Source organism: Colletotrichum acutatum (genome assembly GCF_030867785.1).
Source record: "Colletotrichum acutatum strain CBS 112980 chromosome Unknown BDZ83scaffold_40, whole genome shotgun sequence".
Lineage (NCBI taxonomy): Eukaryota > Fungi > Ascomycota > Sordariomycetes > Glomerellales > Glomerellaceae > Colletotrichum > Colletotrichum acutatum.
Genome location: NW_026849034.1, coordinates 286,394 through 306,601, shown reverse-complemented (window position 1 = coordinate 306,601; position 20,208 = coordinate 286,394). Strand labels below are relative to the sequence as shown.

The following is a 20,208-nucleotide window of genomic DNA, read 5'->3' as shown; positions in this document are numbered from 1 at the left end:
CAAGACCAGGAAAAGGTCCAGTAAAGATTACAACACAACGCTGTATAACACAAAGGGGGAAGGAAAGAGAGGAGCTGACACAGAGCACTGGGAATCGTCTTCACTCCAGTTGACGATACCATACCCTTGGCCTGATTTGTGGCTGGAAACGTGTGGAAGAACATTCGAGGTCACCGGCAAATCATTGTACAAATACCAACGCTATTGCAATTGTCTCTTGTCTTAGCCATTTACGCAAAATATTTTGTAAAACTCGATTTGTCTCGTTCCTTTGCCGATAATCTAGCGCCCCTGGAGGGTATCACTTCCACGTGCGCTCCCCTAGCCAACCGACCAATTGCCATGTAACGCAGAAACATAGAGAAACAAAAACACCTGGCACATCGCATGCCTATTGCCCTACATCATCCACCTCGCTCGCCAAACTCCCTGGCCCAATCCTCATATTCTTTCAAGCCCGTTTTGCTCACACTAGGTCTGATAGTTGTCAGACTTGCCTCAAAGTCTGCTAATGAAATTGGTCGGATTTCGTCCATGGTCATGTGTAAGAGAGCCTCGCCCAAAGAGCGGAGCGGACCCATGGCCGCATCTTTAGCCAGTGCCGTTATATCGGAACCCGAGAATCCTGTCCCCGCGTTAGCATTAGTTCTGTTTATCTACACGCCTCTAGAATGACGACGAACTGCTTACCATCTGTGAGGAGAACGAGCTGCTCAATGTCCGTATCGGACAGGACATGCTTTTGCTGCCCCAGAAGTGTTCGAAACTGGGTAGAGCGAGTCTTGGACTCAGGCAGCGGTATGTATTGACGCCTCACAAACCTGCGGCGTGCGGCTTCATCAATAGCCCAAGGCAGATTGGTTGCCGCCAAGACAAGCACTCGATTCGCATCTCCTCTGCTCTTGTCCTTTTCGTCCACGACCCGACCCGCCGCAGCTCGCTGTAAATCGCTCCACTGAATGAGAAACTCAGTCTTGATCCTCCTTGTTGCCTCGTGCTCTCCCGACCCAGACCTCTGAGAAAGTAAGGAGTCAATTTCGTCAACGAAGATAATGCTTGGTGCCAGGGTCTTCGCCAGAGAGAACAATGCTCGGACGAGCTTCTCGGACTCGCCCAGATATTTACTCGTCAAGCTGCTTGCTGAAATTGAGAAGAACGTCGACCGCGATTCTGTTGCTACCGCACGCGCCAGCATGGTCTTGCCCGTGCCTGGCGGACCAAAAAGCAGCATTCCTCTTGCAGGCTCCCGAAGCCCCATGAATAAGTCCGGTCGTAAGAATGGGTAAACCACGTTCTCCCTGAGTGCGTTCTTGGCTACTTCTAGGCCGGCAACATCGCTCCATCGAACCTCATCGCCCTGAACAATGATCTCGTTGAGAATTTGCTTTGCGGCTGCTTCGTCCACGCCGGTTGGCAGGTTTTTCATAATCTTCTTTTTGGTTTCCTTCCAGGCTGTCTTGAGCGATGAGCCCTCCTTTTCATCATCGGCAGATGCTTCGGAAGGAGGGCCTTCCGCATCAGCTGCGATTGCGTTTTCTTTCCTCTTTCCCTTACTCTTCTTGCCAGGTACCTTCGGACTGGTTTCTCCATTGTCCGAGCAACTCGAAGACGAACGGCCCCGCGACGATTGCACGTTACGACGAGATCTATCGGCTTTGTCCTGTTCTGATCCGCTCGTGAGATTATTATTGGGCCGGGTAGGTATGTCCCCGACTGGCTTCCTCCGTATCCTGGCCACGTCCGGCGTAGTCTTGCGTCGCAACTCTGTCTCGTCAGCGTCAGACGATGGGGGTCGTTCGTGAGGTGACGCTTTGGATCGGGAGACTGAGGACGTTTGGTCCCTTGAACGCGAGGTCCGCTCTTGCCTTGGGGTGCCATACTCGACCCCTGAAGCATCTTGATAGGACATGGCATTCAAGGCGCTCGATGCCGCACTCACGGACAAGGCTGATGGCCGCACCTGTGATGAATCCTCAGATGTTCTTGCGCTACCAGTCGCATCTGGAAAAGACGGATGAGTTTCTCTAGGCGTCACGAGCCGTCGGGTATGTACGTCCCATTGCATGCCAGACGAGGGCGGCGGCTTGCGGGACTGCTCGGCAGGTGTCACAGGCGCAGAAGATGAGACCTCTGGTACTACTGGAGACACTCTGGCGAGTCTTTCTCTAGAACTCAGAGCAGTCCATGCAAGAGTTGCAGCCTTGCTGGCGCCAGGTCCTTCGGTCTTGGACAACTTGCGACTCGACTTTGCAGATTTCTCGCCTGGCTTGCCGGTCCGCAAGGTAGTCCGCATGGTGTACTTCTCAGGACTTGCAGACCTCATAGTGGGCTCTTTCCTAGGCGTTACTCGGGGAGAGTTTGATGGGCCGACAAAGGGAGAAGCCACGGGGCTTTGGTCGCGACCGACGACAGCCTGCTCAGATGAGGTTCTGTAGGGCAACGATGGTCTTTTGGGTAGCGCGGGCCGCGAGAGATCGGGATATCTTATAGCTGGAATTGTACCTTGGCCAATGTAGCCTCGTTCAGGAGTTGACATGGTGTATGGGTCGGGGGAGATAGAGCGGTTCGGGGTGGGTGGGTTATTGGGTTGAGGAGTCAAGGCGTCTTGTCGGGATATTCGTAACGCTTCAAGCAGGTCAATGCGCTCCTTGCACTGCAGTTCGAGCTTGCGCAAAGAATCTATCAAGGCGTCTTCCGTTTCGGTTCCAGCAACGTAATTGGGTAGCAGCTTGGTGATGCGTTGGTCGTTGAGCTGATCTAGGGCATTCCTCCAGCATCGCATCGCCTCGGTCTCGTCACCCTAGAACATGGGAAAAACTTGAATTAGCACACACGAATCATCCACTGGTATGCCACGCCATTGATATCCGGAGCAAGCAAAGATATACCTGGCTTTCATAGTAAACAGCAGTGGAGCATTTCAAGTAACTGTCGTCGTATGTCTTCTGGAGGATGGCAAGGCCCCGAGAGCGTGACATGGTACTGGAAGCCAGACCATAGTATGCCCAAGTCTGAGTGGAGATGCGATGTTATTCTGACGTTAGGACAGGAAGTTCGTCACGAACGGGAACTTCGAAGCAGTCGGAATGGCCTTTTCACGGCGGGGGATGTCGTTGAGCGAACTGGAGCTGAGGTTGAGGTCAGGCAAAGTTCAGGACCAGGATGCCTTTGTTTCTCTCGCAGAGGGATTGCTGGCGAATGATGGCGGGGGGGAAGTGAAGGCTAGCGGGCCGCAGTGACGTCGCTCTTGGTGGCTGAGTGGGGGTAAAGCAATGGAAAGGCAGGCGGCAACTTCCAGCGGAGGTCATCTGTAGGTAGCGTGGCACGCGTCAGTAGCTAGCTCCCTCCCTAAGGTAGGTAGGTACCTACCCGCTTGCTTTAGTGAGGGTAAGGTGAGTTAGGTACCAGCCAGGGGAACACCACTACCCACGATATCAAGTGCCTTGCTAAGAGGAGCAGAGGTTATGAACGTGAGGTCGATCAGGCGCCTCCTCTGCCAACCTAATACATTAACTATGTACTTATCTCGGGGTACCTATCTGTAGATGCTCCCTCAATATCAGTTGCACACACAAGTAGGTGAGGTACGTACTCAAGGTAGCGTGGGTAGGTCAAAATACCAAGACTAACCAAGCACCTGATACCTAGCAAAATTACCTATACCTCAGGTAGGCGATAAGTCACAAAGCATACTTTCGAAGCACATAGTCCGTACGGATACACAACGCTGGGCCACAGCAACGCGCGGGGACGGCTGTGTATTGAAGGAGTAGAATACCCACCCTTTGGCTTTAGCTATTTGCTATTAGTCTGCCTGTCACACAGTCCCCGCCAAAGCCTTAAATTCAGTCGAAGACAGATCTGATCAGACAAGATATCTTTCGATCAAGAAATTTAGGGATTGGCTGAGCCAACTTGCCTGTCCAGGGCGACGCAAGGTAAGGCAGACAAGGCATTGTATTACTGCGGTACCATTGGCATCGCTTCGACTTGGGCCTCGTAAATGCCATATCATTGGCCAGGCACCCTCGGCTCCCCCATCACGTTCTCTTTAAGACAGTAGGACCCTGATCTCTCCCGTCGTTCGAGGGAATAGGTCTCGCAGCAACTGAGGCTCGTCACCCTCATCAGCCGGCGCACCGTCACCGGCTGACAGCTCGTCCGCCAAGAGCAACATCTGCTCGACGTGCTCAAACTCGTTGCAGAATCTTTCCGCAGCCTTCTCCGTAAGGTCTCGCGCTAGACTTGAATCTTGCAGACGCTTCACATTCTCCATGGCGTCCATCAACGCCGATGGTAGGAAGTCGTCGAGGGACTGACTAGCTCGACTCAGAGCTGGCGGCTGTACCTCCTCAAGCGAGGCTACCTTCTTCACGTCGCTGGCATCCGTTGTAAGATTGCTCAAGGATTCAAGAATCTGCGCCAGACCAGAGCCACGACGAAAGAACTGGTATTGCTCTTCCGTGAGCTTCTTACTCTCCTCTTCAACCCTCTCCTGCAGCCGCTGTGTTCTTCTTTGAGTAAAGTCGAAAGTCTCGAGAGTATGCTTTGCTGCAAGCAAGCAGTTGGTTATGAAGATGGCACCAGCCGGTTGTCTTACACCTTTAGCCATATTTTCGCAACCTGCCAAGAAAGGCTCAAAGGCCTCTGCAAGAATCGGTTGGAAGTCGGTCTCGCGGTCCGATGACGACGCCAGCGAAATCTCGTACGTTTTCATGACCGCAGTAAGCTGCTTCAGCGCTTCGAGCAAAAAGTCTGGAGGGACAAGATCCGAAGGCGTCTGCTGGAAATCGCCTTGCAGCGTTGCAATATGATCCCTCATGAGCGATCGGAACTGTCTTAATGCGCCCGACTCAAGTCCCGCCATAAGCTCTAACAGCGCACACTCGTTGCCCAAAAGTTTGGCAAAGGTGTATCGATAGAAGCCAAGAATATTCGCCAACTTGTAGGCGAGAATAGTCTCTTCATTGGACTGAATGACCTGCTCGACCCTCTGCCTCAGCATTCTCGTCGCCCCTGAGACATCTCGGTCCACAAGGTCGTTCAGCGCCTTGAGAGCATCAAAGTCGGGTGCTGTCTCAGCGTCACCTTCGCCCAGAAGCTGCCAGAGCTCATTAGCCCGGCCTGTCTGGAGTCCCTTGGCAATTTCGTCGCCCTCTGAGACGAAGAGTATTTCCAGAGCCTCTCTCTCGCTGACAGTGGCCGAGTGTATCCAGGCAAGCATGTCGCCTACATAACGAAGCGGATCGTGAGCAGCCATCTCAATAGGCTTAACCGAGTGGTCCTCGAGACCTGCGGTCGTTGTGCCTGTCAAGGCAACATGAAAAGAGTCGGATAGTATGCGTTCTCTAGCTTCCGCAAAGAAGTCTAGGCAATTCTGGAAGAGCGATGGTCGCTCTGCAAGGACTCTAATGGCGCGACGGATTGACGAGTTCATCTGGGGGTTCTCGAGGTTCAGTGTTCTGAATTCCCGCTGTACCCATTTGTACAACTTTTGAAAGGCAAGACCGAGATTCTTGGACGTCTGCTCCATAAGTTGCAGGCCCAGCGTCTGCTTCTCAAATCCGAGTAGAATCTCGCAATCCTGGCTGACTCGTTTTGCTTTGTAAAGAGCAGCGAAGTATTTGTCGTCAACGGGCTCGGCGGTTGATGTCAGAGAGACGACCTCATCATCAGAAAGAATAAAGTGACTGCGTAACGTCTTGAGAAGTTGCTGTTTAGTTTCCACGTCTGCTCTCTGCTTCATCAACGATGAAGCCTCTTCCAGGATAGGTCCCGTCTCTTGTTGAGCTGCAGTAATCCGACCCCTCACATCTTGATAGTTGTGATTTAACTTGTCCAGGGTAGCCCCTATGCGACGCAATTGCTAAAGGGGGTGTTGGTTAATGAATTGGTGATTTTGGGCCAAGGGACTCACATCAGCGACTCGGCCAAACTGGGAGACAATTTCCCCATTGCTGTCAATTACCTCCTTCTGCAGGCCCAACCGTAACTGACGGCGTGTCTCGGGCGTATTCTTGAGGTCGCGGCTGTCGAGCAATTGCAAGGCATCCCGGAATTCGGAATCGGCATACGATGTCGAAAGAACAGTAGTCACCTTGGATGAGATGGGGTTCAGCGCCCTCGCCGATGATGTGGTTGAGGGTGACTGAGGCATACTGCCGATACTAGAACTGGACACATCTCTGCTTGGCAGTGGTCTCAAGGAAGGCGGCGGAGCAGAGACCATGATGAGCAACGCTAAGTGAGCCGGCCGAGATCATCAATGCGCTCGAAAGAGTGGTTGATAATCAAAATTGGAAGAGGTCAGGATTCCAGGTTGCTGCTACTAGTTGCCTATGAAAGAGTTGACATGCCCTTCTCGGTTTGACCGACACCTGTAGGTATGGTCTACCTAAGACATGGAGGATAGAGGACTACCTTACCTTAGGTTCTTACCCATCGCTACTTGTAAGCACCTACTGAAGGTACATTGAGTTACGTAAGATACTCTGTACTTCTACTAGACGCTGAAGCACGTACCTACCAGGGACGCCTTATGTAGTACTCCACGGGCTTTGAGGCACCTTACCCCGTACCTTACCCGGGCAGGCACGCCAGGGCACCTCAAGGTGAGATAAGAGATAAATGAACGCGTTGATAAGGCACATTATGACGTCCAAAACCCTACCTTAAGGTACCTAGCCAAAGAATGGAAGGCGGTCGAGAATGATAGCTGGGGGTAGCAACGGCAAAAATGACTTGACCGCCTGCTACCTGTGTCCCACCTTCCCCACTCATGGTGTCGCCTGAGCCATGCCGTCACCTGTATGTGTGCGCACCACCAGCTACCTACCTGAGCTGCCTACCTTACCTGCTGGAGGGACTTAGGCGATTGATATGGGAAGCCAAAGCAACGAAAAGGTGCTGGCCCCTCCACGACCCGTTCTGAACTTTGCCAGACACCACTTTACCTTATTACAGCTTCGGTATCTTTTGGGTATCTCTGCTGTCTACCGCTCAGGTGAAAACCGTCCGTCCGTTCCTGGCGACCTTAGCGTGGCCGACAAAACGGACATATGCAGGCGAGGCATCTATCTCTACCTTGAGCAACGTGCCGTCTTCTTCTTCTTCTTCTTCTTCTTCTTCTTCTTCTTCTTCTTCCTACCTTACCATACTCATGCAGCACGCAACTCTTGTGACTGTAATCGTCTTTCTACTCTCCTAACATCGCACTGAAAGATTCTCTGTGCAGTAGCTAGCTTTCTCGTCTCACAGCGTTGCCAACTTACGTACCTAAGCTGACCAGGCGTCACTCCGCATAGGCTTGTGAGTCTGCAGTCTTTCACCCCCAACACCTCCCAAAGCTTCTGTCACCTGCAACCACCCGAGATGGCCACATGACCGCCAAACCTCATATCAAGTGACGACAACAGGGCCTACCTTTAACCCGTTTTGCAGTTTACACCTCACCACTCTCCCGAGCTGAACTCAAACTCCTATAGGAATGCGATAACAAGCCGACTTTTGCCTCCAAATCCGACTGCCTCTCGTCGCACAAGCTACATTCGTTCGTTCTTTCTCCAAACGAGGCCCCGACCCAGCGCCATGAGCGACGACCATCAGCCTTGACGACCGATTACTCCTTCGTGAAATCCGATTTGCCTCTCCTCGACATGGCTTCCAATATCTTCCCCCAATTCGGCCCGCTGTCTCGAGGGTCGAGGTCGTTTTACAAGGAACTCAGAGGAGATACTGACGGCGACCTGGATATCGAAGAACACGCAGGTCTGGATGTGGACGAGGAGAACCTGCAAGAGCAGTTCCAAGACTACGACCTGGATCACATGCCAGGCCTTACAGCAGAAGACAGCCACGCGACTCTCGACAGCAATGCCAACCTGCTCAAAACACCTGCAGGAGCCACACCGGGGCCGACTGGTCGCGGAACTCATCGCGGCGGAATCCGACAAGAGTCAAGTCCACGATGGCTGGGACATGATGACGATGGAGATAATGACGTCCCGGCTTCTCTGCTGGTTGAGCCACACGAAGTAGTAGCGCAATCCAAAGGATCTGGGCGGAGGAAGCCAGCTGCTACTCCACCGAGGCAAAACGCAATACCTGGTCCCTCTAGTCGACGTACTCATGCCCAATGGGAGGCAACACAAGCGCAGCAAAGGCTTCATCCAACAGATCCCGTCAAGCCAATCAGGCCCCACGCGAAGCGATATTCCAGAGGCCTTGCATCTAACAACGAGAAAGAAAAGGCTCTTTGGAGATGGGTTAATGTCTCGAACCTCGACTTCTTCGTTCAGGATGTCTACTACTACTATCGAGGGAGCGGTTTCTGGTGTATCGTGTGCGCGCGGGCGTTGCATCTGGTGTGAGTGAAGACTTTAGGTCTGCTGGATGTTGACAGTACGAGTGAAAGATGCTGACCAAATACTTCCAGAGAATCTGCCTTCTTCGCCGTGTTTTTGACCTTTCTCACTCAATGCGTTGAGTATACGAAAATCCCCAACAGCAACTCTTTGAAAGAAGTTACAACTCCTCAGTGCACCAGAAAGATGTCATTCATGTGGAACGCAGGATTGTGGCTGTACGTCTTCTACTTTATATGGAAGACAGTACAGTTCACCATGGATCTTCGGCGTCTAAACCACATGCGCAACTTCTACATATATCTACTAGAGATACCGGAGGAGGATATGCAGACCGTTTCCTGGCAAGACATCGTTGCTCGCGTCATGGCCTTGCGGGACGCGAATCCCAAAACAGCCATCAACGTGCGCCCATCTGCGCGAGAGTGGATGCGCAATCAGTCCAAGGAGAGGCTGGATGCTGCAGACATTGCAAACCGTCTCATGCGGAGAGAGAACTACTTGATAGCCATGATGAACAAGGATGTTCTCGACCTTACGCTCCCGATACCCTTCTTGCGACAACACCAGTTCTTTTCCCGGAGTTTGGAATGGAACTTGCATTTCGCAATCCTGACTTATGTCTTCGACTCAAACAACCAGGTTCACCAAGAGTTCCTCAAAGCCGATCGCCGAGGACTTTTGAGCATCAAGTTGAAGTCGAGGCTGGTCTTCGCCGGGATCATCAACTTATTGATTGGGCCATTTGTGGTCGCTTATCTCATTGTGGTGCATGCATTTACGTACTACAATGTAAGTGCCTTTTCGTTGTCATGTTACGGAGATCACATCAGAGAAGCTGATAGATTGGGCAACAGGAATACCAGAAAGACCCTTCAACTTTCAGCCACAGAAGGTACACGCCACTTGCGGAGTGGAAGTTTCGCGAGTTCAACGAGGTCCCGCATCTCTTCCAGGAGCGTATCAATATGTCTTATCCGTTTGCGAGTCGATACATTGACCAGTTCCCGAAGAAAATGACGGAACAATTTGCTAGGACGGTGACCTTCGTCGCAGGAGCCATTACTTCAGTCCTTGCCGTCGCCTCATTCCTCGATCCACAGCTCTTCCTTGGGTTCGAGATCACATCGGAGCGATCAGCACTGTTCTATATTGGCGTGTTCGCCGCCATATGGGCGGCTGCCAGAGGCATGATATCTGAAGAGACAACCGTGTTCAATCCAGAGCACGCTCTGCTCTATGTCATTGAGTACACGCGCTACATGCCAGACCACTGGAAGGACCGTCTTCATACAGCCGACGTAAAGCGTGAATTCTCGGAGCTTTACAAGCTCAAGCTGGTGATTCTGATCGAGGAGATCATTGGTATACTTACGGCCTCGCTGGTACTGATCTTCTCGGCACCAAGATGCAGCGATCAGATAATCGACTTCTTCCGGGAATTCACAATCCACGTGGATGGAGTTGGCTACATCTGCTCGTTCGCCGAGTTCGACTTCAAGAAGGGTGTGGGCAAGGCCAAGCAACAGTCTGGCCCTGGCGATGTTCGAGAGGACTATTATTCCACGAAGCATAACAAGATGGCGGCATCTTACTATGGCTTCTTGGATAACTATGTGATCAACCCGAAAACGGGCATCCCGGGCCATTTACCGCCAGGGAGTCGCCATCCTTTCCATCCTCCACCAGCGTTCCCCGGGCTGAACTCGCCAACGTTGGCGGCCGATATGCAAAGCTCTAGACTGGGTCGGCATGACCTATCGCGAAGTCGAGCCCCTCCTGGTGGTGGAGTCGGGCAACAAACTCGAACGCCGAGGTTCGGGCCCTCGATGACGGCTCCGTCGCCGATGGCATCAATGCTCCTCGACCCACATCACCAACCGGCCGCAACAGGGTTCGGCGCTAGAAGTACGCATCGGAGCCGAGCTGGTCGGGGGGGGTACCAAGGTGAGGGTATAATTGAAGAGTCAACCGAAGACGGGCTGTGTACAGACGGCCGACTGCATTCTCAAGGACCATTTGAAGACGAGATCTATGGGGGCTCAGGACCTTTAGGCGAGTCTGTATGGGAGACGTCGCCGCCGAAAGGGTTGAGTCGAGAAAACAGCATGGCTGACGCGGGCGAGCAAGACGCCGGGGTATTGGGGCTGATCTACCAATTCCAGCAGGCCCACCGCAGCAACCCCCAAGGCGGAGGAGGGCTTTAATGCGATTGCACCATAAACAACGTTATAGGTTCGTTAACTAGTAAACGAGAATGAAACATGGGTGGTTCATGGGAGCATGGTTTCTATGGCATTTAACACGTCCAGTCTTCGCCGCAGGTTTGCCACGGCTGGCAAAGGAATGCGATTGAGGATACCCGGCTCAAGAAGCCCAGTCGCATACACACAGGTACTATTATTATAGAAATGAATTAGACGGCAATGACCATTTGAAGAAGAGTTGAACATCTTGGCCACTGGCTTGAGGACTTGAAGCTTCCTTGCTTTCACCGACGGGGCGGACGCCGGACCGGACCGGGAAGGGAGATGTCGTATCTCCGAGCAGCCCGCACACGTGTCCCAGAGCACCGTGTGAGAGCCTCTAGGCGAAGCGCTTTGCAGAGGAGGATAGGGATGCAGAAAAGGCGCACCGCGTAAGCTTGAACTCACGTTGCAAGAGAGTCGAGCCAAGTCAGTGTGAGTAGAATCAAGCACCCGGATGGATGTGGGCGGTAGGTCCTAGGTAGGCTGTGTACATCGTGAGTACTGGCCAAGTAACAGCTCATGGAGCAGTACGGAGCACGGTGGCAGTGGGAAACAGCAAAGAGTTTTCTGTCGGATGCATGGCGAGGTGGATGGGCGTCCTAGGGCTGGAGATTGATAAGATGAGATTAGATGCAAGCAATGGAGGCCCGAGTGCCGTGTCAGTACTCCGTAAAGGGCGAAAGGGCCAAGGGTACTGACAACCGAGATGAGCGAATATGAGAGCCTTGGTCGTATCCCGCATTGTGCGATTGCAGTGAGACAAGACGACTACTTGTTCTCTACGGCACTCTTTTCCGTGTTGTCTCCTTTTCCCTACCAGCCGCAGCTCTGCAAACATCAAACCCGCGAGCCCATCGTGTTGATACCTACCATATGCCATGCTCGGAGAAGAGAGAGAGAGAGAGAGAGAGAGAGAGAGAGAGAGAAGTGTGCCCTTGTTTTCTTTGGCTGCATTCGCATCCGTACCATGTGCGCCCACCATGCAGCAGTATCACCTAATTCATTGACAGGGGTAGATGGCATGACCCGCCAAAGGGGTGCAATAATTCCAGAACCGAGGCCGGAGGTTCCATGACTTTACGAAGAAGTATCGAAGCAAGGCCACAAATGAATGGGCGGGTCACTGCTCCCGGAGCCTGGAGTCAAACCCAGCTTTCCCAAGGGTCAGATGCTTCTTCTGTCCTTCTAGAAAGACGATGAGACTCGAGAGTGAGTGCCGAGCCGGGCGTGCTTGTGAGGCTCTGAGGGCACTACCACTTTGCTGGATTTGACATATTGTTTGCAGTGGAGGTGCTCACTTTCTTCCGAAGCCCAGCTCAGAGACCCATCACCACCTCAGCCATCCACCGGGTCGCTTCGAAGTTACCGTCTTTCTAGCCACTCGCCGGAGGGCGCTTATAGGGAGAGTCGGAACACTGGAGACACCGGCCAGGCGGACCCCATTGAAAGCACGGGCTGGATCCGGGGGGTCGGCCGAACCCTTGACGGACTTAGCTAAGCGAGTGAAGGAAGGATGCGGAGTACGGATAAACCGAAAATTAAAATCAAGAATGAACCCAGTAATCCTCATCTTGGGGGTTTCCAACACCCGTTGATGGTTGAGCACTGACGATTCAAGTCGGAGGTCCAGCAATCCCTTGTTCTCCTCTCGAGCTAAAATATGGCGTCCTGAGATGGGGGGGGGGGGGAGGTTGGATGATACATGGATGCGAAGTCTGAGGTGTCGAGTGCGACTATTGGGGTGGATGTGGTCACATCGGATGTAAAGTCAGCGTCATGAATTATGTTTCTGGCATCTGCACGGTCAGGGCGAGAAACGTAGAAATGACACTGCCAACAACCAAACGATACAAACACTGGCCGCACTGCGGCTTACCGTGACTGCGGCGTTCGATTGCTTTACGAACAGAGTAGTGTGGTTGATCTGACGGATACATGTGGATGGAGAGACGTGGCGAAGGGTCAGCAGACAGAGATGAGATTGATAACAAAAAATCAGGCGCAGAAATCCACACAGATCTTGCTAGGATGGCCCACTCTGCCTGCCAATGACCAGATTTCCAGAATACCAGATGCATTGATAGCCTCGATAGGGAGAGACTGGGACTCGGGAAAGGGTTTGACAAAACAGGATGGAAAAGCTGGGAAAAAGAAGCCAACTGCCTACTGGCTGCTGGCAAACCGGGTCTTTGGGGAAAAGCGGGCTGCTGATCTCCGAGGCCGCAACAGACGAGACCCGAGGTTGGACTCTGGAATCTGGACTGTCCATTTGAATGTTGAGCTGGGACACTTTTGGAGACGGCACTGTCTGGCATCGGGCGGAATGGAACGCGAACAAAAGCTTTTTTCCGGGGGGAGGTTTTTTCTCTGTCGTTCCTTGGTTTTGTGTTTTCTTAACCTACCTATTCCTAGTCTTGCTATTTTGAATTAATTCTACGGAAACATTGGGACAACAATTCATTCCCTTCTCAATTTCCAAGTGAATAAACGTTGGCTCCCTGTGTTTCCGTGCTCTGCCATTTTTCAACATTCAATAAACACTCAGCACTCATTACGAGCAACTTGCAGGGTGATATGCTTGTTTGCATCTTAGCGACGAGAACATGCCAACGCATACTTAGAGACAGATAGATATTCAATGTTCCAAGGGCAAACAAAGGTGGCCAAGATATGGATCAATGCCCGTAGCTCATGGCCAAAAGTCCGTTGGCGTTGGAAGATACCTCAGGTACCTAGGTGGGCCGGGCTGTAGGCTGTAGCTCGCCCGGGAACCCCTGGAAAACCACCTCAGCTGGCCTTAAGCCCGCTGAAAGGAGAGACTTCTATGACTTTTATGACCCAACCAAGTAGGTACCTTCTAAGTGTGACTAAGATACCTTACCCTGCCTTGGTACCTCTACCATTTAACACGATAGGCAAGGTAGTCAAGAAAGGTGAAGACACTGCAAGACAGAGCGTGTCTCATTAATTGAGAAGTAATCGTTGTTTACCTGAAGTTTCGGGCTAGGTAATGTGAGGTAGGTATGTGGTTTCTCCCCATTCTCTACCTTAGGTACGAGGTAACCAGATGCCGCTACCTCAGGTGCTTAGCTCCCTCCCCTCTCTTTCTCGGCCCCGGCGGCCAATCCACAGTAAATGTACCTTCACGTTAGCCCCGGCCTCCACTGCCTGTGCTTTACCTGACTCTGCTAGTTCCAATTGGCCTTTTTTTTATTTTTTATTTTTTTTCCCTCTCCCGCTAGTTACGACGTGGTTTGGCCTTCCTTACCTCCGCCGTTCCTACAACCTCAACTCTCGCAACTGCCACCTGCATATCAACCGTGCATCGCAACTCCCAACGCACGGCGCCGTGAGCTTCAAGGTCGCTTCTCCCAGATAGCTCCCATTGCACTCACACCTGTCATTGCATGCCGCTGCCCGACTCTCGTCGACTTTCCCGGCCGAACCGATTATCGACGGCCCTATCCGATTTTACGCCCAGAGCCATAGGTTTCCCTAGGCCTACGAGAGCAAATCGCGAGTAAAAAGGAAGGAAAAAAAAAAAACCAGGGAAGTCATCGACACAGACGGCCAACGCGATATTTTCCGCCTCTCCCTCAACGAGAGCTCCTCCCGCCACATCCGTGGTCGCCATCGCCGACCCCCTCGATCCCCCTCCAGCTGTCAATCTGGCGGCTCTTCAGCCTAAGCCCTACGGCGAAGCATCTGCTGTGGCCGCAATGGCCCAGCCCAATGCAGAGCCCGCCGAGGAATACGAGTGCGCAATGCCCCCATCTACACATTCATCACGCCCATATTGTCCGCCGCCACCCATCGCCCTCGACCCCTCCTGACGATGACGCACACCATATCAGAAGCCTCCTGCTAACTCTCTGCTCTATTAGCTATGAATCTCTGCCGCCCAACTTTTCCCTCGTGCAGAACATGGCTGCCGGGGCATTTGCGGGCATAGCGGTACGGCACACCTTTCACCTGCGGTCTCGGCCCCGAATGAGCTGGCTCGCCATCAAGTTTGATATTCCACAGGATCCCGGAAGCTGATGATCACATTTGTAGGAGCATACCGTCATGTATCCGATTGACGCTATCAAGGTACGACGCGGCCCCCTTCCATAAAAGGTATCGCAAACCATCATCCGCTAACCCCGAGCTTTGCAGACCCGCATGCAGGTCCTGAACCCCAATCCCTCGGCCGTCTACAATGGTGTGATTCAAGGCACATACCGCATAGCTAGTCGCGAGGGCGTTCTGAGCTTGTGGAGAGGCATGTCCAGTGTTGTGGCCGGTGCCGGTGAGTAATTCCCTACCAGCACGATCGCTGTCATCCTCAATGACTCCCTTTTGCTTACTATCTATCCTAGGTCCCGCTCATGCTGTTTACTTCGCTACATATGAAGCTGTCAAGCATGTTATGGGTGGCAACCAAGCTGGAGTCCACCATCCTTTGGCTGCTGCGACCAGTGGTGCTTGCGCTACGATTGCCAGCGATGCGCTGATGAACCCTTTCGATGGTGCGTGGTCTCAACGTCACGTTATTCCTTCACTCGGTATTTCTAGTAGCTAACATCGAGTTGAATTCAGTCATCAAGCAGCGCATGCAGATTCAGGGGTCGGCCAAGATGTACCGTTCCATGACCGATTGCGCCAAGTACGTCTACAAGACGGAGGGGTTGGCGGCTTTCTACGTCTCTTACCCGACCACGCTGTCCATGACGGTGCCCTTCACTGCCCTCCAATTCTTGGCGTACGAGTCCATATCGACGGCCATGAACCCCAACAAGGGATACGACCCCACAACGCATTGCTTGGCTGGTGGTGTCGCCGGTGGTTTCGCTGCCGCTTTGACTACACCCATGGATGTAATCAAGACGATGCTTCAGACTCGAGGAACTGCTACCGACCCAGCATTGAGAAACGTGAACGGATTCATGGCTGGTTGCCGGTTACTGTACGAGCGTGAGGGTTTCCGCGGTTTTTTCAAGGGTGTGCGCCCCCGCGTGGTGACCACCATGCCTAGCACGGCCATTTGCTGGTCTGCCTACGAGGCTTGCAAGTATGTTGTCCTTGATTCCCCATCAGAAAAGCACTACTCTAACACAACAACCTTGCAGAGCCTACTTCATTTCCAAGAACGACAACCCGACCCCTTGAAGGCGGTACGCCGCTGTGCATATAGAAAAGAATGTCATTGACGATTCGATCACCGATTAGAGCGGTCTTGTAAATTTAGAAAGCAGGGTCGAGGCCCATGAGGAACTCGGACCCCCGAATTGGTCTTTTTATACGTGGGGGCACGATAGGCACGATACCAGCAGTCCTGGCGAGCATTACTCTTCCTCTGCTAGGTAGTGACGCGAGGAACGGCTTTCCCCTTCTTCCGAGCGGGGTCTATTTGGTGCCGAGGAGCTGGTGGTTTGGCAAAATGCAACGTTTGAAAGGATACTCAACATGTTGGCGTCAGAAAATGACGGACTTGCCTGGAGTTGGTATGCTCACGGACGGAATTATAGAAACTAATCTGACATGCCGTCCCTCACTCTCCTCTACATTCGCTATGATTTGTCATTGACATGTTCTGCCTCCACGCGCCCGTGACAGCAACAAGTAGACAGCACTGAACCACCGTTTTGGTATTTGTCAAGCGTCCAGGTGGATTTCGGTGCGTAAGATTCAGGTTGGGCTAGAGGACCGAAAGCCTCTAGGGTGCGAGGTTTGTCCTCTATCGATGACATGTCAGTCACAGCAGGCTCGCAACTGTCTTGATAACGGGGCTTGGATATTTCCACACTTCGAACCGAAAGTAAGTCAAGATGGAAACACGTCTTGGCACATTGTGTATATTTCTGATACCTTGGACGATGGGATCAACCCCAGATATCTGGAGAAGTGTGCGCTTGACTGGCCTCTTGCCTCGTGGCCTCGAGCCGTTTTCCCGTCTCAAACTACGAATGACGATGAAATGTAATGTTGGCCGTTGGATGAGGCCCCGTGAAACTCCAGGCTTTGACCTATAAAACTCCTTTATTCCATGCTACGCTCTCTCCGAGTCTTCCCAATGCGTCACGGCCCCGTCCTCTTTAGAAGGGGAAGCCACCACCACCGCCTCCTCCGCCAAACTTGAAATGGAACTGTTGGCCTCCGCCGCCGCCGCCCTGCTGGAACATGAACGGATGACCGCCGCCAAAAGGGTTACCCTGGAACGGGCTGCCTTGCTGCTCCTGGTTGTTCGGATCGTCGCCGCGGTCGAAACGTTCGCGGAGCTCAGGGTTGCTGAGGACCTCGTACGCCTCATTGATGGATGCCATCTTCTTCTCCGCAGCCTCCTTGGTGAGTCCCTGCTTGGCGGCCTTGTCGGGGTGGTGGATCTTGGAGAGCTTGCGGTACGCCTGCTTGATCTGGCGCTCGTCGGCGTCGTGGGAGACACCGAGCACCTTGTAGTAGTCCTTCGTCTTGCTCCGCTTCAATGCAATCTGGGCCTTTTGCATGAGGGGCTGGACAACGTCGTTCTTGTCTGGGCGAATTTTGCTAGCCTCCTCGAAAGATCTGATGGCCGCCTCGAACTCTTCTCCCTCCATCATGACCTTGGCGCGGTATAGCAAGCCATAGAACGATTGCTCGTTGAGAGCGATGGCCTCTTCGCAGTATTGCTTGGCCTTCTTGCCGTTCATCTGTAGCGGTTGTTGGTCAGTTCAAGGGCGGCTTCTTCCGTCGAGTGTTGTACTTACATCGTAGTAACCTTGGCAGGCCATTTCTGCCACCTGAATGTAAAGCGATGACTGAGCGCTAGAGGGGATCGTGCTGTCAGCGCGCAGTTCCTCGACTTGGGTCTTGATGTCGGTGATCAATCCGGTGTCGTCGGCAGAGTCGATGAGCAGCTTGACACCGGTCATGGGCTGGTTCTTCTCGAAAGCTTTGTTGACCCTGTTCAGGGTCTTTTCAATGGCCTTTTGTTGCTTCAGAAGCTTCCTACAGGGCTTCGAATCGGGGTCGGAGTGCAGGCACTTCCGCGTCTGGGCCATGCCGTTCTGGAGATCACCGAGTCCGTAGAAGGTGATGGCGGCGATCTTGATGTGCGGCGTCGTGTCTCCCGGCCTCATCTGCAATACGTGGTGCAGATCGCTCATGCCCTCCTCGACCTCACCGCGCTGGAAACGGCAGCGCGATCTCATTTCACGCAGGGAAATGGCTCGGTTGGCGGTCATGATGGCCTGGCCGGCATGTCCCACGCAGGCTTCCCAGTCGCCGCTCTTTTCGGCTGCCTCAGCGAGGTGGGCAGCGCCCTGAGCCTCGTCGAGAGCAGCGAGCTCAGCCGAGGCGGGATCCTTCTTGGCCAATTTGTACTGTTCCCTTGCGCCATCCCAGTCTGCAATCTTGGACTTGATCTTGGCCAATTGCACATGGGCACCCTCGAAGCCGGGCTTGAGTGACAGAACCTTGTTGAAGTCTTCGGTCGCCTGGTTCGTACGGCCGAGGGAGAGGTAGGTTGTCGCGCGCTTGAACAGCGTCAAGTAGTTGGAAGGATCGCGAGCGACGGCGGCATCGTAGTACACAAGTGCATCGGACGTCTGGCCCTTTGAAAGGTGAGCTTGGGCGGTGGTCAGGAGGGAAGAAACTGGGGTATCGGAGGGTATCTGGTCGGCGGATATGGCGAGAGTGGGCGTCGAGAGCAAACTGGCTGCGAAAGCCAGGGCGCAAAGGCGGACGTACATGGCTGGCGCCAGATGATTGAGAATAACGAGTGAAGATGAATTCGTTGCTCGGGGCCGGATCTGAGGGTAGGAGTATATGGACAGATTTCGAAGGAGAAAGAAAAAAGGACCCAGGCTCAAGGAGAGAGGGGGGGGGGAAGGATTGGGGGGGTATAAAGAGAGTGAGGAAATTGGAAAAGTTGTCCTCAAAAGAAGCCAAGTAATACGGATAGGATGAAAGCTACATACGACCACATGAAGCTAAGGTTGTGGGGCATGTATTCCTTAACGGGCTGACAGTGACAAGCCTCCTTCGTGTCCTTCTCCCGGAGATGCTCTACATTGTTTAGAAGTACACAAACACCATAAGTATCTTGAACAACTGGCGTACCATGGCAAAGCAATATCAAGTCATAGAAAAATGAACACGAATCTCCTTTCCCTTGAGGTTCTTCCGTAAAAAAATATATAGCAAAACGACAAACCAGACAGCGCTTTATGTTGAAGTTGCCACCCCTGGATGATCGAGTCGCAAACTCAATATTCCGTCAATGAATGCGACGGAGAGACGCGCTGAAGTGTCCAGATTCCAGAAGTAGACACAACGGAGATCGGGGCCCACTTAGTACTTCCTCGCAGGGGTCTCATTTACACTCTGCCTAATTAGGCAGAGCTCTGTGCCTTACAGAGAACTACGTACCTTACCGTACGTACCTTACCCTGCATCTCACTTGCATTGCTTTTTCAGAACCTCCCGCCGCCAATCAGTCGCGAGATAAAGAAGGCAATGCACCTCAAATTCCTCGACAATAATAACAAGCAACAACGACAAAGATAGCTGCGGTCAATACCTAGCCCGGTACATCCACCTCTCATACCAAACAGGGGTGGCTCTACATGAGTTTCTATACAGGAAAGAGACAGCTGACCCTCACCGCATCTCACCATGGCTCATCTTCCACCCTCAACTGCCATCTTCTCACCCTCGATAGCCCGCATCGCCGCCTCCACCGCCAAAGACTGGAGCTATGTTGATAGCTGGCTCGCTTCAAAATACCAGGGCCGGTCCGTCCCGTCTTTCGAGCGCAGTCCTGAGACTCTCAAAGCCCTCCTCGCCCTGGCCAACACCAACGAAGCCGCAGATGAAGAGCGTGAACTAGTCGCTCGAGCCGAGGCCGCCGCCCTCCAGGAGCTCAGCATCGCCCAAGACCGCCCCGAAACCCAATCAGATCTCCCGACTTCGGCCACGGTCCGGGAGAGGATTCTCGGCACCGTACAGGATCACCTCACCCGTGAAGGACGCACCGCGCTGAATTCGCTGGCCACCTTGTCATGCCAACTCTCCGTAGCCCACCCGGATGCTGAGAGTATTGGCCGTTCCATGATTGCTCTGCATGCCGAGGCCTCAGAGCTAGAACAGATGCGCGTTCGGGTGCACATTCTTCAAAGCCACATCGAGCGGGAGGCTGCCATGGCTCGCGAGATGCTGCGCACCTTGAAAAGTGACGACTACAAACCCGTCGCTGACTTGGCCCGGCAGAATTTGGACATGCAGAGGAGGATTAAAGCGATGGCCGCGCGCATCCCCGAACTCAAGGACCGCGTGGCTACCCTCAAACAATCCCCGGCTGTCTCCCATCCTACCATCGAAAAGGTTGCTCAAGACGAGGCCGACTTTCTCAACCTCCTTGCCCAAAAGAAGGGTCTGGATGCCGAAGTCGGCCAGTTCTCGGCTCTCCCCGACGATGTCGCAACAGCCCGGGCTGAGTTAGAACATCTTCGCGCAGAAGTACGGGCCGTTGCGCAGCACCGCGATGCCATATTCGAAGGTCTCGTTGAACGCGAAAGTCCCCGCAAAGGCCGTTGATGATTATTTTACTTCGTCTACAATACAGACACTTGCTAGCT

At 53.1% G+C, this 20,208-nt stretch overlaps 7 protein-coding genes across 7 annotated transcripts; 3 read left to right on the top strand and 4 right to left on the bottom strand.

Annotated features, from left to right (window-relative positions):
- Window positions 1-210: 210 nt before the first annotated feature.
- BDZ83DRAFT_619483 (ATPase) lies at window positions 211-3,203 on the bottom strand. Its single transcript, XM_060508122.1, has 3 exons — window positions 2,889-3,203; window positions 691-2,800; window positions 211-625 (listed from the first exon to the last, which is right to left on the bottom strand). Exons 1-3 carry the CDS (start codon window positions 2,976-2,978, stop codon window positions 405-407), a joined length of 2,421 nt encoding a protein of 806 aa, XP_060365669.1. The 5' UTR covers window positions 2,979-3,203; the 3' UTR covers window positions 211-404.
- A 465-nt stretch (window positions 3,204-3,668) lies between these two features.
- BDZ83DRAFT_619480 (oligomeric Golgi complex subunit 6) lies at window positions 3,669-6,573 on the bottom strand. The gene is made up of 2 exons (XM_060508121.1): window positions 5,918-6,573; window positions 3,669-5,866 (listed from the first exon to the last, which is right to left on the bottom strand). The coding sequence occupies exons 1-2, from the start codon at window positions 6,227-6,229 to the stop codon at window positions 4,052-4,054; spliced, it is 2,127 nt and encodes a 708-aa protein (XP_060365668.1). The 5' UTR covers window positions 6,230-6,573; the 3' UTR covers window positions 3,669-4,051.
- A 1,082-nt stretch (window positions 6,574-7,655) lies between these two features.
- Window positions 7,656-10,570, top strand: BDZ83DRAFT_576304 (autophagy protein Apg9; the record flags this gene model as incomplete). The annotated part of the gene is made up of 3 exons (XM_060504909.1): window positions 7,656-8,365; window positions 8,435-9,155; window positions 9,221-10,570. 3 exons carry the CDS (start codon window positions 7,656-7,658, stop codon window positions 10,568-10,570), a joined length of 2,781 nt encoding a protein of 926 aa, XP_060365667.1.
- Window positions 10,571-12,287: 1,717 nt separating this feature from the next.
- BDZ83DRAFT_619470 (uncharacterized protein) lies at window positions 12,288-13,253 on the bottom strand. Its single transcript, XM_060508120.1, has one exon. It carries the CDS (start codon window positions 12,925-12,927, stop codon window positions 12,394-12,396), a length of 534 nt encoding a protein of 177 aa, XP_060365666.1. The 5' UTR covers window positions 12,928-13,253; the 3' UTR covers window positions 12,288-12,393.
- A 606-nt stretch (window positions 13,254-13,859) lies between these two features.
- Window positions 13,860-16,161, top strand: BDZ83DRAFT_619466 (mitochondrial carrier domain-containing protein). The gene is made up of 7 exons (XM_060508119.1): window positions 13,860-14,369; window positions 14,497-14,566; window positions 14,669-14,704; window positions 14,771-14,903; window positions 14,974-15,123; window positions 15,194-15,665; window positions 15,724-16,161. The coding sequence occupies exons 1-7, from the start codon at window positions 14,332-14,334 to the stop codon at window positions 15,761-15,763; spliced, it is 939 nt and encodes a 312-aa protein (XP_060365665.1). The 5' UTR covers window positions 13,860-14,331; the 3' UTR covers window positions 15,764-16,161.
- A 259-nt stretch (window positions 16,162-16,420) lies between these two features.
- Window positions 16,421-18,485, bottom strand: BDZ83DRAFT_619460 (DnaJ domain-containing protein). Its single transcript, XM_060508118.1, has 2 exons — window positions 17,338-18,485; window positions 16,421-17,280 (listed from the first exon to the last, which is right to left on the bottom strand). The coding sequence occupies exons 1-2, from the start codon at window positions 18,319-18,321 to the stop codon at window positions 16,690-16,692; spliced, it is 1,575 nt and encodes a 524-aa protein (XP_060365664.1). The 5' UTR covers window positions 18,322-18,485; the 3' UTR covers window positions 16,421-16,689.
- A 761-nt stretch (window positions 18,486-19,246) lies between these two features.
- Window positions 19,247-20,167, top strand: BDZ83DRAFT_651239 (uncharacterized protein; the record flags this gene model as incomplete). The annotated part of the gene is made up of 1 exon (XM_060510439.1): window positions 19,247-20,167. One exon carries the CDS (start codon window positions 19,247-19,249, stop codon window positions 20,165-20,167), a length of 921 nt encoding a protein of 306 aa, XP_060365663.1.
- Between the last annotated feature and the right edge of the window lie 41 nt (window positions 20,168-20,208).

Excerpts from the sequence above, each read along its gene's own strand:
- BDZ83DRAFT_619483 (XM_060508122.1), bottom strand. The coding sequence starts at position 2,978 with ATGTCACGCTCTCGGGGCCTTGCCATCCTCCAGAAGACATACGACGAC. Across the intron at positions 2,801-2,888 it reads CTGTTTACTATGAAAGCCAG|GGTGACGAGACCGAGGCGAT; the intron begins GTATATCTTTGC and ends CCCATGTTCTAG. Across the intron at positions 626-690 it reads GCTCGTTCTCCTCACAGATG|GATTCTCGGGTTCCGATATA; the intron begins GTAAGCAGTTCG and ends ACGCGGGGACAG.
- BDZ83DRAFT_619480 (XM_060508121.1), bottom strand. The coding sequence starts at position 6,229 with ATGGTCTCTGCTCCGCCGCCTTCCTTGAGACCACTGCCAAGCAGAGAT. Across the intron at positions 5,867-5,917 it reads AGTTTGGCCGAGTCGCTGAT|CAATTGCGTCGCATAGGGGC; the intron begins GTGAGTCCCTTG and ends CACCCCCTTTAG.
- BDZ83DRAFT_619470 (XM_060508120.1), bottom strand. The coding sequence starts at position 12,927 with ATGCCAGACAGTGCCGTCTCCAAAAGTGTCCCAGCTCAACATTCAAAT.
- BDZ83DRAFT_619466 (XM_060508119.1), top strand. The coding sequence starts at position 14,332 with ATGGCCCAGCCCAATGCAGAGCCCGCCGAGGAATACGA. Across the intron at positions 14,705-14,770 it reads ATCCGATTGACGCTATCAAG|ACCCGCATGCAGGTCCTGAA; the intron begins GTACGACGCGGC and ends CGAGCTTTGCAG. Across the intron at positions 15,124-15,193 it reads GCTGATGAACCCTTTCGATG|TCATCAAGCAGCGCATGCAG; the intron begins GTGCGTGGTCTC and ends AGTTGAATTCAG.
- BDZ83DRAFT_619460 (XM_060508118.1), bottom strand. The coding sequence starts at position 18,321 with ATGTACGTCCGCCTTTGCGCCCTGGCTTTCGCAGCCAGTTTGCTCTCG. Across the intron at positions 17,281-17,337 it reads CCTGCCAAGGTTACTACGAT|ATGAACGGCAAGAAGGCCAA; the intron begins GTAAGTACAACA and ends CAACCGCTACAG.